The 17,709-nt window shown below is 41.2% G+C and overlaps 2 protein-coding genes across 2 annotated transcripts; both read right to left on the bottom strand.

Moving 5' to 3' along the window:
* Positions 1–290: 290 nt before the first annotated feature.
* On the bottom strand, positions 291–8,466 carry pank2 (pantothenate kinase 2). Its single transcript, XM_079527175.1, has 7 exons — positions 8,005–8,466; positions 7,135–7,487; positions 5,943–6,196; positions 4,437–4,613; positions 3,931–4,054; positions 3,071–3,196; positions 291–2,752 (listed from the first exon to the last, which is right to left on the bottom strand). Exons 1-7 carry the CDS (start codon positions 8,225–8,227, stop codon positions 2,702–2,704), a joined length of 1,308 nt encoding a protein of 435 aa, XP_079383301.1. The 5' UTR covers positions 8,228–8,466; the 3' UTR covers positions 291–2,701.
* Positions 8,467–8,850: 384 nt separating this feature from the next.
* LOC306942562 (uncharacterized protein) lies at positions 8,851–17,580 on the bottom strand. The gene is made up of 5 exons (XM_079528546.1): positions 17,498–17,580; positions 15,308–15,433; positions 14,357–14,537; positions 12,632–13,935; positions 8,851–10,890 (listed from the first exon to the last, which is right to left on the bottom strand). Exons 2-5 carry the CDS (start codon positions 15,431–15,433, stop codon positions 10,168–10,170), a joined length of 2,334 nt encoding a protein of 777 aa, XP_079384672.1. The 5' UTR covers positions 17,498–17,580; the 3' UTR covers positions 8,851–10,167.
* Between the last annotated feature and the right edge of the window lie 129 nt (positions 17,581–17,709).

Genomic DNA, 17,709 nt, shown 5'->3' with positions numbered 1-17,709 from the left:
CAACTTTGAAAGGGGCTGGATTTTTCCTCTGGACAAGACACTACCCCTTTCATGAATGGTTTTGGAACCGCCTTTGCTCATTATTGCGTAACGTAAAGAGACCATACTCTAAGAACGAGACCCAACTTAATATCAGACGTGTATAAGCTATATAAAAACAGCACCTGGAAAAATATCCACCAACGAGTGACGATGGTTTGATCTGAAATTCTGAATTGGCTTCCAAAGACGGAGAGAGAAGAGAAAACGTTTCAGCAGTGACAGTGTAGTAAGGGAAATTGACGCCCACGATCGATAAGAAAATAATGTGTATTTATTACGTTTCAGTAAGAACATGTACATTACTATTCTGTAATAAAAATAACATTTTTATTTTGCAAATACAAAGTATGTCATTCGCCAGAGGGAAACCTTAGTATACAAATCCACGACATGATTGTACGATTGTCAACCATGTATAAGAATTAAATACAAAAAACACCATAGGCACTTTAATAAGAAACCTAAATACAAACAGTAGGACCATTATCCTGAAGAACTAAAAAGTATGCTTTGATAACCCAGAGCAACTGGGCTATACAAGTCCCAAATCAATTCAAAGTTAACCTCTTCTGGACGGCAGTGTAGTAGTGAATTTGTACATGTTTGCTTCTAGTTCTTTTCACATCCACATAATACTGATGGGAAGAGTTATGGTATAAAAACAAGTGCTTCCGTTTATAGGATATTGAACAAACATGACTCTTCATGTCTCATACATCTCAATGGGGCAAAAAGGGACTGGTTGATTTTACTAGATTCTCGAGTCATCTATTCCTGTAGGCCCTGGCCTGCTCAGTCAATGTACACATACACATTTAAAAATGTCGTCTTTTCAAACTAAGTACGCTTCATCTCCCCCTTTTCACTCTTTGCCATCAGGTGTTTATCTAATGTCAAAGAGGGTGCAACAATGGGTGTTCTCCAATCTGCAAGAACGAGGACAACTCTATTCAGTATTGATTCATACCGTGCAGGCGTGTACCACATTATTATTTTTTGAGTGGTGTAAACCACTCCTACAACTGGCTTTGTTGAGTGGTGTAAACCACTCCTACAACTGGCTTTGTTGAGTGGTGTAAACCACTCCTACAACTGGCTTTTTGAGTGGTGTAAACCACTCCTACAACTGGCTTTGTTTGTGCAGAAAAAAATGAGCATGGTTGCTATGCTCACCCTGTTCACCCGGGTGTGAGTGGTGTAAACCACTCCTACAACTGGCTTTGTTTGTGCAGAAAAAATGAGCATGGTTGCTATGCTCACCCTGTTCACCCGGGTGTGATTTCATTACGTCAGACATGATTTCATTACGTCAGACAGACTATATAAGACCTTACACCACTCAGTTCACACGGGTGTGATTTTTACTAGACAATGTACTGTCGAGTTGACCGTTTCAATATAGAAATTACTGGGTGTACGTACCCTTAAAATGTTGAGAAAAGGATATTATTCCTGAGAGCTTCATGGCTTGTACCAACTTCTAGTACAGGATAAATTCTGACATTGATACCGTTTCTGTCTAGCAGTAGTCTGGTTTCTCATACTGGCATCTGTATATCGGTACATCCCCGTTAACTGCACAAAACCACATCAGCTTCCTCTGCGAGGGAGTGAATTAAAAACTGAAACAGTGTAAAGTGAAAGGGGTTTAAAAAGGTGTCTCTGAAGACTTTGGTTAATAAGCATGAATGAACTCATTACCTGCAGGCATCAAGTTCTCAATAAAAGACATGTCCTCAGGTAAGAAGTATTCAAATAGACAAGGTGATGTAACAGAGTGTGGAGATTGGCTTCCAGAAGGGACGTTCTGCCATGTTGGAAGGAGTGACAGCCAAAGGAAAAATCACCTCTGCATAATAACCCTTGCTCCTTTTCATTACATATTTGAATACCCAGCCTGTGTGCAGACTAGGTATTTTCCTTTGTCGCACAGTCCTCCCTCCAACATCGTGTCTAAAATGACAATCTTAATTAACCCAGATCTGAAAATTCCACGATATTCCTCTATTCAGCCACACTAACATTTATCAGTCAGTGTCTCAGTTAAAGCACAAACCCAATGTAACAGTCCTTTTAGGGTAGCACTATAATTAAAAGGGATAATTTGTCAAAGCTGCCAAAGTTTATCAGCCTTCCTAAATGTCAATGTGGAACATAAAATTATAGCCATTTCTGCATTTTCAATTAAGTCACAGGTAGTATTTGTACTCGCATGAAAACATGCAACGGACAGAGTAGTTGAAAACCATTCTGATTCTTTTGGGAGGAGAACCACATGGGTGGCGCTTACTCCAGTGACATCTATGTTGGGTTAATAAGATGTCAATCACAGAAACAGACATTATGTCATTGAATGCGTTATGTGGTACTGTATCTGTGCACCGTCATAGGAAACAAGGGACAACTATCTGACACCCATTGAGCAAAAAAACACGTGTTACCGGTGGTTTTCAACCAAATTCTAGGCAACCGTGGTGAATGTCTTTGAGAGGAGTTTTGGAAAACACCGTAGAAAGACAGTTGGCTACATTGCTTAATTTCTACGTGTTGGGCAGTGGCTTCCTAATGGATACCAACGGCAGTTACTTTTTGATACAGTGTTAGATTTGGACAGATTCTAAAGTGCTAATGGTCAATGCTAGAAGAAGTGCTACATGGCTTAGGATGGATTGAGCAGCTCCAGCAAAGCCCCAACTGCGCCAAAGTAGCCCTAAAAAGACAAAAATAGTTGTTTTATTCCATGCTAAATAATTATTTTAAGTAATGCTATGTTTTGTTTATTAGAGTCGTTTGTATCTACTGCTGATAAATGATTATGCAATTATAACTATGGCACACAGCATATTTATGGTACATACCAACAACCACAGCCATTCTAAATTAAAAAGTTATATTACAGACATTACTGATATGCAGTGTTCTACAAGAAACTAAGTCTGTGGCATAACAGGATTCATTCAGCAGCCCCATTAACCACAGAATGTGAATTGTCTTCATGCATGCCAACTACTGGGACAGGAGAGCTTACCTCATGCCTAAGGAAGAGTGCTTTGAGTTGGCCTTTGGACCAGTAGTCCATGGCATAGGCTAGGAGCTTCATGGAGAGCGTGTTCGCCCTGAGGAAGTTGCCCACAAACACAACCCTCTCGATGTTCTTCACCAAAGAAAGACAGAGAAGGGAGCAACTAATTAGGACATCATTTTTAATTTCTCAGACTTTTGCAAAGACAAACACTCTGTTTGTGCACAAAAATGGGGATAAGTGTCCACCAGAGGGGGCTAAAGCCGCCCTCTGGAGCCCTCCCTGCCATAAATGTAAACATACTATTCATTCATGCAAAAGACAAGTCCACTAAGTTTACTTGACATTATCAGAAATTAAATCTATTCATTTCTGATCAATTAGGCCTACCGTATATACTAACACAAAAGCTAAAAAAGGATTAAACAGAGGAAAAATAATGGAGCATAAACAGTGACACAGCAGATATCCGTATGCGCTTTCATAGCCCTGTACAATGCTGCTTGATCAAGATTCCACAAGGCAGCACCATAAAGAGGCTGAAAGCACAGAGGAAATAAGAGATATATAATGTCAAGCCTGGTATATTTAATACTTCTCCACCAGGCTGAAGGCATGGGGAGTGTATGTTGTACATGCCAAAGCTGAAACTCTGCCCCAAATTTTCCAGATAGGCCTGTTATATCGCCACCATGAGGTCGTTTTGAAAATATATTTAGATTTCCTGACAAATGAACATTTTGGAGTCAACTGATTTCTGCCCGACAGCAGAGATATGCCTTTCCAATGTGTAATTTATTTGAGTAATGATCATAATACTTCATAATACCTAGTTGAGGAGGTTTTATCCACTGTGTACAACTAACCTCATTAAGAGCACACATTCTGGTGATGGATCCAATGTTATTGGTGATGGTGACCAGCGTGGCTCTGGCCAGGTCTTCTTTGGAAACCGACTCCCGCTTTTCTTTGGACATCATGTTGCCAAAACTGCCCCCACACACACAAACAGGAACAGGAGATTAACGGGAACATTATGCTTAGACTGTACCCAATAGTTTTGAAACCTCATTCATAACTTTGACATTGAATTTCTAAATCAACAGTTGAATTCTGCTCACATGGCTTTTTCTGCATGCATCTAAAGAAATACTACACAAGTTTGGGATAATAGCAGCATTTGCAGGCCATGACATGTACTCTAGTGCTTTCCATCATCTATTATGAATCCATTCCTTGTGATGTATAACATCACAACACGATCCATGAGAGGATCGTTGAGCATTAGTGTGAGTCTTAGATCTCATAACAAACCTCCTCGTCTGCACTAGAAAACAGTCAAATGTGATTTAAACACTATTGTAGTGGATACCTGGAGGCCACAGCCCAGCCTGGCAGTCCAAACCTCTCATAGTCCCCGCCGTAGATGTCGCGCACCAGCTTGTCCACACGGGTGCTCTCACCCTGAGAGGCCATCTCCAAGGCCTCTTCAAAGCTAGAGCATCCAGTCAGCAGGGAACACAGACCCAGAAACGTCCCACCACCAAGGCTGGGAAGAGACACAAAAACACACCCACTTGAGTTGAGTTTCTGACACGACAACTATAACATTACTGTATTTGATTTCATGTGACTGCATATAGCAAGTAGTGCTTAAGTTATAGTGTAAAATACAGGGGAGAAAACCTGTTCTACTACCAGTCACAAATCCTAATTTCAACAAGATTAGATTAAATTCTCTAAATTGTTAATTAAAACTGGCCATATCGTGCATCCAGAACAGAAACGGAAGACACAGAAGGCCATTGTGTCCGGGAGACAAAGCAGTTATGTGCCAGACAAACTAAATGAAAGTGCCCTTTTCAAGGTCACTAGACAGAAGCCCCACTGGTGGAAACAAACCTGTTTGGTAGGAGGTGGCAGAGAGAGAGAGAGAGTGTGTGTGTGTGTGTGTAATCAACCAACAAAGAGTAACTAGACTTACCTTAATTTTATATACTACCTAAATACAAAAGTTCACAAGCAAATGGCTAGTAAAGGAATGGCTAAAGTGTTTTTTTGGGGAGCTTTTAAAATAGTAATAAAGTATAAAGGAATGGCCTCATCTTGAAAGCTTCAAAAATCCTGTCAGTTTTAACACGAGGGCACCAGGGAGTCACAGGGTCAGCCGACACCAAACACTGACTGCCGCCTGACCGGCACCCTTCAACAAAAACCTCTATCCAGCATCAATTGGAAAGGTGATTGCGTGTTTTACTGGGTTTGAAGTTTATCTCTTGTATGTGAAGGTGCTGTTACTGCTAGTTGACAGGGAAATACTAGTCTGTTATTAGCATACTTTTATTGCAAAACTCACTTTTGCATAAACATATTGTTAAAAATGAAAATCCCACCAACCAGTCTTAATACAGAATTTTGTAACTTCAGGGTACAAAAGTACCTTCCCCCCCAAAAAAAACACACAGATATGATGGCTATCAGAATACACTGGAGCAGACTTCCATTCTGTGAAGTTGAATTTTTCTCATTTGGATTTCAGATGAGAAATACATAGATTGCCTTAAATGAAACCACTTCCGATAACATTTTTTGTAGGATACACATGAGTATAATCCACGTTCAGAAAATGCACTACTTTTCTATGGAATTTAAAATGTGATTTTATTTTAATATTATATATTAAACATTTCAAATGGCTTTTATTGTATAATCAATATTTTCTGTTGAGGTTTGGCCTTTATTATAGATTGAAATGAGGACAATCAGTACCTTTCAGAGTGTTCCCTTAATTGTAGACCAGCCGTGTAGTCAGCTACATCCCTAGTTGAGTTCTATTTAATTATCGATTGTAATTACCATTATTGATATCATTACCCACCTGGTCCCAGTGACTCGTTTGTAGTTCTTTTCAGAGTAGACAGCCAGGATGCTGACTCCAGACCCTATGTTGACCAGCAGCAGAGGGTAAGGGTTCTCCAAAGTGTAGTCCAACTGGATGCAGTGCTCCGGGTCCGTTGGGTTCTCATAGTAGTAGCACTCTGATGGGCCACTGGACATCACAGAGTCAATGTACAGGACCCCTCGAACCAGGCAGTCCAACTCATCTAATTTATGGAGCTGTAGGTCAGCCATCTTTAAAATAGTAAGAAATACAATTATTGCTGAAACGGTTATAGTAACTCATGTTTATGCATTGCTTGTCTAACAACTGTTTAATGAAGTGTTTCACACATCCTACAATACAACTAGAAATTATAAGGTTGGCAGAGAGAAAAAAAGAACGCGTGAATGGTGTCACCATAGACACAAACAGAATAGCAGGAAACAGAAGGGGTGTGTGTGTGTGTTCTGTGTGTGAAGGAAACAGGAAACTTTTATTTCGAAAGAATTGGAAATAATCAATCCCTATTCTATTTCTAGATGAACCACTCCTTTCCTTTTTTTAAAGGGCCAAAGTAAAATCAAACACTGAAGCAGGGAAACTAGATCACTCGTTTCTATGTTGTATAGTTGCCTGTATATACACATGTTGAATGTTCACATGGACCAAGCCCTTTTTGTGATGAATCCATTTAGCCTTTGTATCATACTGCTGTACTTTTATATCGTCAATACATGAATACATTCAATCAAAACGTATTTTTCTGACATGAAGTAGTTACTGTTCGGTTGTGGAAATCTGTCCAAACTTAAGTGATGCATCCATCATTTTAGACTTGTTCTTCAGTTCTACCAGAATGACTGCTTCAGCTAGCCTCAGACCATAGGCATAGTGTCACCATTCTCTCCATCACAACTGTGCACTTTAACAGTGGTTCTCAATGTGGGGACCATTGGTTCTATTTATACTCTAATATTTAAAATGAACACAGACATTTTTACACTGTCGATTGGGGTGAGGGCCTGAGGGGTCTCAGGGATTTAAAAAGAAAATCATATAAAATGGCCAAATGGGTGTCGGTGTCCTATCCATTTCAAACTGGGCATCATTGAAATTGCAACGGCTGAGAATTACTGCTCAAGAGTCTAGAACAACAAAACAAAGCTAAGAACATATTGCATGGACCCACCGTGCGGAAATCAGACTCAAACTTGTACGCCCCACCTCCAGTGGCACAGAGTGTGGTGTGCAGGCTGGAGAAGTGCTTGTTCCTGCCCATCTGGAGGAAGGCTGGTAGGTCGTGCGTGGGGAACCGAATAAAGTGCAGGTTTCCCGTCCGGCCGCATATCGTCAGATCCTGCAGCTCCAAGTGCACATCCCTGATGCCCGTCTTACCATAGGCGGTATTCGAGGTCAGGTACCGACGGATGCTCTTCAGGTTCTCCACCTCCTCCTGCTCCTCCTCTGCTGTGATGTCTTTGGGCTCAAAGTAGACCAGCTTCACCAGTGTGCCACCAATGTCCATGCCAAACCATGGAAACGCTGCAGTATGGAATGATTACACTTAATGTCACAATGAAGTGGACATAATCACAGAAGCCACATTTTTGTGGAACATAAATCAGGCTTTAATAACAACTTAAATATGTGTCTTCTTTGGTATTTAAATGCTTATTGACAACAAGAGAAAATAGAATCGATTGCACAGTGTGTATCGCCTGATCATTGCAAGAAACCATTCTCAGGAGCAATAGTACAATGTGTACTACAAACGCCATCTTGTTGTAAATCAGGTCCTGTCTATATAGCGTTCATTAGCTGTACGTCGTAATACCGATGCCAACATTTTCATATATTTTATATACATGGTCGCTGTATAAAATCTAGCTTGAATGAAACACGGGGCCTTTGTGGCTTTGTTTTGACGAAGGCACGTTCGCAGCATTCATTGTTTTCGACCACCACTATATGCATGGGAACGCCTTCCATTTTTGTAAACATACAAGACAACGATCCGGTTCCAGTAAATACACGGAGCCCGACAGACAGGTTCACTTACGCGGCCTGTTCTTCCCCAGCAACTCCATCCTCTGCCTCGCCGCGGAGTTGGACAAGCGTCGGTCGGATGTGGCACTTCCAGAGGCCGCGGTGGTGGTGTCATTGTTCGGCTCGTTCAGGAGGAAACGCTTCGGCATCTCCTTCATGGACCGCATCTGCTTCGTGGGCGTTTCATCTTCGTCGGTGGCTTCATCATTGTCGCGCTGATAGCCATTGAACGCCATTGAAAGCCAATAATCAGCGGCATATATATGTCGCAATTTGTTATCTGTTAATACTTAACGCCGACGGTCTCTTTCTTTTGATTGCGCTCGCTTGTTGTTGCCAAGCAAGCACGAATTGCTTGGCTTGATCAGCTACCAACCAAGCGGTCTCATTTTAACGTCCATAAAGGTTCATATCACTCTGGGTCTGGAGAGGACGGAGTGGAATGGATGATGGAAGGCTCAGCCAATCACAGTGCAAGTGGGCCACTCAAGCCTGGTTTTAAGGTCCTTCGTGCGAGGGTGTCGCGCGGCTAAATAGCCGATTTACAAGCTCACATTGCGTCGCATCGGTGACACTGCGTGAGTTTGTAGATCGGCCATTTTCGCAGCGCGACACCGTCATACTACGGCGCATATATGATACATTACACAGCACTAGGCATCCGTCAACTGCTATGCTCGTACGCGCACGCGAACACCTAGTATTATGGAACACAACTATGAGGAGACTCAGGAGACAGTAGATAGTGAATTAACATACTTGCAATGCGTGAGTGATTAAAGTGCATATTTTCGTGGGAGAGAAATTACATTATGCACAATAATGTACTGTATGTGGTTTCTCTGTAGGAAATAACAACGGCAGAAAAATATTGAAATTTTATTGAAATATTTGTCAGTGCATAGACAATGCATACGGATTTAGATAAATCTAGTTGAGATAAAACATATTTCATTATACTGTAAAGATAATAAGGCAAGGCATTGACTCCAGAAAGTCTTCTGCTTCTGCCTTCATAATATGTGCAAAACAATGATCTAAATATACCTAATTAAACCCTGTAAGCACATATCTCTTTCACCCCACTTGACATGACACATTCAATTACTTTACATACAGGTAAAGAAATTGAAATGGAAATAGTATGGTACTCATATTTTCAGGGGATAAGAATAACCAATAATCTATTGACATCAATGTGTCTCGAGTCGAGACAATAGATTTGTGCCTAAATATTGTTGGTCACTTACTGAAGCAGTATTGCTGTATAACCCATTTCTAAACAGCATGTCACGCATGGCTGTTTATTTGTTTGGGACTTTAAAACCCATACAGAATATATTTGCATCTTTCAAAAATATACAATTGTGCAAATATCCTTTTAAAATAGATTTTGGAATACATTTTCAAAAATATGTATAAGACCCATCATCTAATGACTTGGCGCATCACATTGGTGCATCAGTCATTTTACCCATGCACATAACGTTACGAGAGTTTCTGTTTAATTTCACTGTCAAGGACATGTATATATATATACATTTAAATAAATAAATACAGTGCATAATCTACCACTTGGCCCAATACTAACTAAATTACTACACAGGAGAAGCAAAAATCATGGAATGTGATGACACTAATATCTTACAGTATATTTAACATTACAGTCTGCAGTTAAGACTTAAGAGTGCTTTTGTGGAAGAAACTCATTCGTTCATTAACAAGAAAGTGCTCATCAGACAAGAGAATACATGCGTTATTATATGATAATAGGGTACGCCTTTACAAACCACATATTTATACTCGGTACACAAATAACCTGAAAGATTAACTCAGTTTTAGTCAATTCGTTATTAAGAGAAATATACAAATTATACAAATAAAATCAACAGGGTACGCTGTCGCCAATAGTATTTGGTCATTTTTGTTTGGGCTAAAACATTCAACATGTTTGGAGAAAAAAACACAGAAAAAACATAATCCAACTTAGCAAAAGGCTGATGATTATAAGCGATCAAAGTTCTGAAAATAGATTGTTATTACTGGGCAAAGATTAAACCATTACCTAACCCTGTGGAAAAGCCTTGAGCCTTCATGGTCCAGTGTGATTTCAATAAGGCACCATACCCTCTTTCAAAAGACTTACCTTCTATTCCATCACAAGATTTAAATCTCTTTAATGCTTCAGCTTCCATGCCATGAGCAGGGCACAGGCGCCCACTCCTGCAGCTGTCACAAAGTACTTTGTGTGAGAAGATTTCATGCTGCTCCAGGGTTTCTTGTCCATTGGATCTTGTGGTTTCAGCTCCAGTGCAGCTCCAGCTGCCCCGGACTCTGAGGGGTGGCAGTTGTCATTGGAGGCGGCATTAAATGATACTGTGACAGCAGTGGCAGCCAGTTCTGGTGCAGAATTGAGCTCCTTGGTAAGAGCACTGGTTGCTTGACCATTGCGAAGCTGTGGTCCCTCCGACATGCTGCCTCCATTCCCCACCACCTTCTCATATTGGTTGTCCTCACAACTGTGAGAAGACAACTCTGGGGACACAGAGGAGGGATTTTCATTCACAATCTCAGGCTCACTGTTATTTTGAACAGGTTGGGGTTCAGATGCATTCGCATTCTGCGTCTGGCCATCTTGATTTTGGATTGATAGCTCCTCAACCACACCGTTCTCCTGACATGATGGTGGGGATGGTGTTGGGGTTACTTGGTGAACCAGGAAAGCACCTGAACAGGCCACAGCAGGAGCAGAAACTTGGGTAGTCAGTTCCTCGTTTGTGAGCAGCCCAGGCTTACTATCATGAACATCATCCTCGTCACTTAACAAAGCATTCTGACCTTCAGCTGGGATTGTAGTGGTAGTACCTGTCGTGTCAGTGTGCAGACTGTTTTGAATAGCCTGGAATTAAGATAAAATGTCATCATGCGTTAGTATACTGCAGGGATCAGCAAGTATGTTTGGCCTTGGACAATTTCTTTCTAAGTCGTTAGATGATGGGCCAAAACACAATCAAAGGTTTATTTATGATTTGGAATGTTGACAGACTATCTTATACAATAATTAATAATATATGAATTGCTCTAAAAGTTACTAAAGAAAGCTTTGTGTGTTTTAACTGCATACTGATAGAACTGTGTGTAATCAAATGTCACAGGTGCAGATATATAATCATTTTGTGAAGGCTACATTTTTGAATGAGGACTTTTGTAAAAAAAAAAGTAAAAAGAAAAGAAAAGAAAAACACCTGCACATATAGACAGACATACTCCCTTTTGAACAGAGAACAAGCACTTTCATTGAATAGGAGCTCAAGGTCTCTTCACTCTTCTCTTTACCTGTGATTCATAACATGGATACAAGTGTGTGATAAGAGTGCTTCTCAAACCTTTTAATTAAAAGGATCTCCAGTTTGGTATGAAGATTTAGGTCACGAACCCCCATAACTCCTAGAGTGTACAAATGTCATTTGCACACTCTCAGTTAGTCTATTTAGTTACAAACTACAATTTAGCTGGAAGCCCCTCAAGAATTCCTGGGGGTCCCTGAACCCCACTTTGAGAATCACCTATATGTTGGACTGTCAGAAAATGTAAATTATTAACAAAATCTTTTTCTGGGCCAGATGTTCCCACCCACGGGCCACCAGTTGCCTAACAGTGGTACTGTATTGACCCAAACCCAAGTTTAAAGGGTTAGCATGTACATGGTTTGTTCCTCCGCTAAAATCAACGTTAGCAGTAGCAGCATGTTATTTACAAAAATGGAGCAGGACACAGGTGTGTGTCTTGCTACGTCTGGTCGTGCGAATGTGCGTGTGTGACGTCCGCTGACGGGCCGTAAGCACATGTGTGCGTGTGTGTCAGACCACACGAGCGGGTTGGGACAAATAGCAACATTTCTCTCTCTACGGCAAGATAGGAACGTGTGTGTGTGTGTGTGAGAGAGACAGAGAGAGACGTCTGTGAGTCTGAGGAATACACAGACCCCCCCAAAGAAATGCTTCGCAGACCACTTGGGGGTTAATTTTGTGCCCATCCCAACTTCCCAAGCTTATACCTTAACAACTCCCTACCCCAGACTGGGTACACCTCAAAATACATACATCAATAATATGATCTATTAAATCGCATTACCCACACTGTACATCATTTGGTGTTCATATATTCGAACGGGTAAGGACTAGTCATATATAATTGATTGAAATGTGAAAATTTGTATTCTTGACACAGCCATTTATGACTTGAATGTATTTTATCATCTTCAGGCTCATTAACACTGTTGAACGCCCATTTTATAATTAAACTTTAAGAAATATGATAAATGATAAGATAAACACTAATGTCTTTAAAAAGAAAACTTTGATTGTGCCTATGTGGTGGATTCTGTCAATGCTTTTCAATGGGAACGGAGCGGTTTGTTGCCATTTTCAGATTTCCACATTAAAAACTCATTGGCAAAAATATAGCAGAATCCGCCACATTGGCATAATCAAAGTTCAATGTAACTGCACCCTCAAGCCTGATTCATGCTTTAGCGGCATGTCACGCATGTCATGCAACATGTCAATTTCTCAACTGAAACTCTTTTCAGTAAAATACACATTCTTTTAAGGCGATATTTTCTATTCTATTCTATTTACCTGTGCTGCGATGGGGGCAGAGTGTTCTTCAGGCTCCAGAACAGTGGGAGCCCCTTTGCCCTCTGGCGGGGTGGAGGTGTCTTGAACCAGAAATTTTTCTGGTGTCATTATAGTGCATGTAGACTCAACTGTCTCATCTAAGTCTGTCTGAGGAGAAGGACTCTTTGGTGGGCTGACATCTAGGGTTGCTGATTGGACGGGATGATGCTGTAATGTAGCAGCAACTGCATGGACCTCAACCGGAGGTTCTGGTTCAGGGGTCTCTTCAATAAGAGGTTCTGGGTCAGGAGACTCCTCAACAGGATGCTCAGAGTCAGGGGTCTCTTCAACAGATGGCTCAGGGTCAGGGGTCGCTTCAACAAGAGGCTCAGGGTCAGGGGTCTCTTCAACAGATGGCTCAGGGGTCGCTTCAACAAGAGGCTCAGGGTCAGGGGTCTCTTCAACAGGAGGTTCTGGGTCAGGAGTCTCCTCAACAGGAGCGTCAAGGGTCACCTCAATAGGAGCCTTTGGTTCGAGGGTCTCTTCAACAGGAGGCTCGGTATCAGGAGTCTCATCAACAGGGGGCTCAGGGTCATGGGTCTCATCAACAGGAGGTTCAGGGGTCTCTTCAACAGGAGGTTCAGGGGTATCTTCAACAGGAAGCTCGGTGTCAGGAGTCTCATCAACAGGAGGATCTGGGGTCTCTTCGACAGGAGGCTCAGGGTCAGGGGTCTCTTCAACAGGAACCTCGGTGTCAGGAGTCTCATCAACAGGAGGATCAGGGGTCTCTTCGACAGGAGGCTCAGGGTCAGGAGTCACCTCAACAGGAGGCTCAGGGTCACGGGTCTCTTCAACAGGAGTCTCATCAACACCAGGTTCAGGGGTCACCTCAACAGGAAGCTCATCTGTCTCATCTAAGTCTGTCTGAGGAGGAGGACTCTGTGGTGGGCTGACCTCTGGGGATGCTAATGGGGGCCGTAATGTATCAGCAACTGCATGGACTTCGACAGGAGGTTCTGGATCAGAGGTTACCTCAGAGCTGGCCCCAGAAACCTCACTAGCACCATCAATTCCTTCATCAGGAACTGGACCCTTGTCACCAGAAACAACCTGAAGGTCTACATCAGAATATTCCTCTGGCTCCTGGTGAACAGGTGGTGGTGATGGCGAAGTAGTGGTGGTCTGATGGTGAGGCGTTTCAGGAGAAGCAGGAGGTGTTACTTGAGGATGCACCGCTTGCATCTGGGGAGACTGTGGTGCCCGTGGTGGTGGTGGATGGACATGTGCTGTGACAACATGTGCTGCAGGAGCAGGTGGGTTGGGATCTAGAGCAAAGGAGATTATAATGATAGTTACTCTTCACAGTCACACCGTAAAAAAACCATAACTGAAGCTATGTGATTTTCAAATCTCAGTGTATCTACTGTACTACTTATGTAGATAAAAAGGGGACTTGAAGAATACTATTCATTCTATACTGTATACTTATCAGGAGGTGATACACAGGTAAAAATACAGAAATAGGGAAATAGTAAACTGTTGAAGACAAGATGTACTTTATAGTAAGCTCTAAACTGTTAATGGCAAGGTATAATTTCATTGTGTTGTTCAAACTGGCCTTGAACAACAAACCAGTCTGTGCCTCAATGCATTCACTTTAAGTAAAAAAAATGAGTCCAATTACAGCTTCAAAAAACAAAGTACACAATAATCCAAATCTCCACACAAACACAAGGATCTGCTTACTGCCTTGGTCTCTCAGTGAGTCATATTCCTGTCTCATCTCCACGGCCATAGTAGTGTGTTCGCATGCTTCCAGCGCCGAGATAAACTCCTCAGGCCAGTTGTCTCTCACCATCAGACAGGCAAGAAGAAGCTTCAAGGCATCATAATTTCCACTGGTTGCTCTTTTTGCCTCTATTTCTTCCTAAAGGTAATAGTTTTTTAAAGGGACATGCAACAAAAACATTCATCAGTCAATAAAGACAGCAATTGTGAAGACTAAAATCTTAAAACAGTTGTAAACTTTTATAAACAGGATCAAACTTCTGTTACCATCCACCCAAACAAAATGATACACATCCAAGTGTTTCAAAGTCAAAGGCAACATACAGTAAACAGTACTATGACATACATGTCATTACTACATCAAGAATATTTATTTATTTAGAATTCTGGTTAAATGATTCTGGTCACATCTTTCAAACAATTTCACAATACTCTGTGATTCTTTTGAATTGTACTACTTTTGACACTGTGCTGTGTCTAGCACCAGCGACGAACTGGATGTGCAACCCACTGTTCTGAACTAATGTTTCTCTGTGATCAGGAGGATCACAGATCCTCAAACATGACTTGCTAGTTGGCACTTATTACTGTTGGTTACTTGTAGGTGAGTGCTTATAACTACACATTTAGTAGTAGTTACTAGTTATTTTCTCTTCTTTACTCTGACTTGAGTCCATTTGAACCCACAGTAACAGTACTTCTACTTGCATCCTTTCAACCTCAGCTTCAACAACTTAACCCTACTATGTTGTACGTCAAAATAGTGAAAATAGCAGATCGACAAGCTCACAATGCATTGCTTGTAAATAGTTTCGCTGAATGTTTGTTTATTTTTGCCAAATGTTTACCTATTACGAGTCAAGGACATGCCCAGAATAGGGACATTAGTGTTCATGTGGTTGAACTCACTCTGTCATGGCTGGTCAATAATGGCAAGTGAGGGATGATCTGTTTCACTTTCACCGTGGAGGCAATACACCCCATCTTCCTCCGCAAGTAGCCATTGTATAGTTTATCTCTGGCATACTCAGACATCTGAAATATGAGACAGAAGTGAGGATACAAAGCAAAACGTCATTACAACTGCATGTCCATACGCTGTGCACGCCCCCTTTAATAGTATAATATGGTAGGCTATATATAGGTTTTTAGGAGAGCAAGCAGTCACTATAGATTATTGTTTAACTAGTAAAGTTATGAACCTTAGGAAAACACTATCCAGAGCATCTGAAAGTTTCAGTGGCTGGCAGTTTGTTCTAATTTAATAAGTATTATTGGATCACAGAATAATCTGGGAACAGCTGGCATTTTGATCTAATATCATTAATCTTGTATAACAGGAATACTGTCTGGGCACTATAGCTTTAATGGTATTTCACTTTAAACACTTCTGGGGTCATTTTAACATCTACTCAGTCTTGTGTGTGCACCGCACCCAAGACAGTTTTTACGTTGCTTGATTCGATATGAAGTTCAATGGGCAAATATTGAATCACGTAGTTTTAGGAAGTTTTAGGAAGTGAGTAGGTCTATCATGGCAAAATAGACCTGTCATTCCATGGAAAACACCTTGTTTCACACACAATCATTGAGTTATATTAAAAGACACAATGACGCAATTGCTGGGACCTTTACATTATTTCTTCTTTTGGTAAACTGAAAGTGAAACTGCAAATATTCAAAGCTATAGCAAACCAAAATAAAAGGTTTTTCCCTTTCTCTGCAGTGTAGTAGGCTACAGCTTGTGACTTGCCCTTATTACATATGACACAGGTAGGCTACAGGGTAACTAAATGCCAGTATTTCTCTTGGAGGAAAATAAAACAATGTGCATTTCAAAGAGTGTTTCTCAATATGGAGAGGTTTGACAGGCTAGTAACTCTAGACTAGTAACTCATTTAATGACCTCTAGACTCTAATATGACCACAACTGGTGGGCAGGGCAATTTTCAACATGTCAAAAAATACATGGTCTCTTCTCACTGCAAACACGCCCCCTCATGACATTCCAATGGCCTTTCATGGTTGACTGGAGACCCACATGAATACACACTAAACCCTGACTCTGTTTATACCCATACATACAGTCATCTGAAATAATCTGTTGTCATGTTAAGTCGGGGTGTCCTGTCAACACCAGCCTGCGTCAAAGAGCATGTTAACGTTTATAGTAGGCCTATTTTAATTAGTTAATCCAGCTGGGTGAAGGATAGCTGACACTGGACACCTAAAGACAGACAGAAAACAAGGAGCAAAGTCTTCTGCCAACTCCAAGAAATCTTGCATAAGTTGCATTATTACCCACATCAGAAGCCAAGCCTTACAATCTCTATGTAGAGATTAGGCTACTATTATAGGCTACTAGGTGGAATGTGATAATTTACAACTGTTAATCCATTCTGCAAATTACCAACTAATTTGTTTCCTGGCGATTGATTGCAAATTAACTAGACAGGTGGAAATCGTGGGGAAAAAGCACCTTGAGGCAAGGACAATTATGCAGGACTGTGCCAAAAAGAATGTCCTCTAACTAGCCTATCAGGTCGTGATAGCTCTTTCTTGGCGGACTCCTTGTTTTTTCAGATAGGTCAGGTGTCAAGCATACAATAGACCTATCAGTAAAGTAAAGCCATTGTAGTACAATCTTAAATCATCAATAGGCTATTGCTTTGCAAAAAAAAATCTTTGTGGTAGTTTAAGTTACAACACGTCACACGGTCACAGTAAAATGCATCACCAGTTGAGTAGTAGTAGTAGACCAGTTATGATGAATTTATTACATGAGATTGAGAGGTCAGACGTTCCCAAACTTTTACTTGAAATCTTGACATTCCTGAAGGCTGCACAATGTGCACAATGCACATACACAATTTTAGCAAAAGGAGGCTGCAGGCACTTTCATAGAAGGCTATTGTGCGAAAGTTCAGAGCTCTAAATGACTAACATGACACTGTACATGTCTGCACGGATGAGTTGTCATTAATACAGGCAATATAAAGTAGGCTAGACTAGTTGTCCATCCAATGTGGGATAAGGGATATAAATAGTAGTTGTTATCATATTTGTATCGATATCATGCAGGGACAGTTGGACACCCACCTTTCCGTGTTGAGAGGATCACAGGTCGGTGAATCTCTTTGAATAGAAAAGTTCTTCTTGCTGTCAGAGCAGCCTTGTGGTGGTGACTCGCAGAATATACTGTTGGCTCATAGGTTTGGTTCTCAGAGGTTTGTCAATGGTTCTTATTGGACGAAAATACCTGCGCGTAAAAAGAGGGAACCAATTGCGAAGTGGCGCAGGCACTGGAGGTG

Source organism: Electrona antarctica, assembly GCF_951216825.1.
Source record: "Electrona antarctica genome assembly, chromosome: 18".
Classification (NCBI taxonomy): Eukaryota; Metazoa; Chordata; class Actinopteri; order Myctophiformes; family Myctophidae; genus Electrona; species Electrona antarctica.
Note: the sequence above shows the minus strand (reverse complement) of the source record. Positions and strands in the feature narration are given on the sequence as shown.

Excerpts from the sequence above, each read along its gene's own strand:
- pank2 (XM_079527175.1), bottom strand. The coding sequence starts at position 8,227 with ATGGCGTTCAATGGCTATCAGCGCGACAATGATGAAGCCACCGACGAA. Across the intron at positions 4,614-5,942 it reads AAACGAGTCACTGGGACCAG|CCTTGGTGGTGGGACGTTTC; the intron begins GTGGGTAATGAT and ends GTCTCTTCCCAG. Across the intron at positions 3,197-3,930 it reads GAATGTGTGCTCTTAATGAG|AACATCGAGAGGGTTGTGTT; the intron begins GTTAGTTGTACA and ends TCTTTGGTGAAG.
- LOC306942562 (XM_079528546.1), bottom strand. The coding sequence starts at position 15,433 with ATGTCTGAGTATGCCAGAGATAAACTATACAATGGCTACTTGCGGAGG. Across the intron at positions 13,936-14,356 it reads CTCACTGAGAGACCAAGGCA|ATCCCAACCCACCTGCTCCT; the intron begins GTAAGCAGATCC and ends CCTTTGCTCTAG. Across the intron at positions 10,891-12,631 it reads CTGCCCCCATCGCAGCACAG|GCTATTCAAAACAGTCTGCA; the intron begins GTAAATAGAATA and ends TCTTAATTCCAG.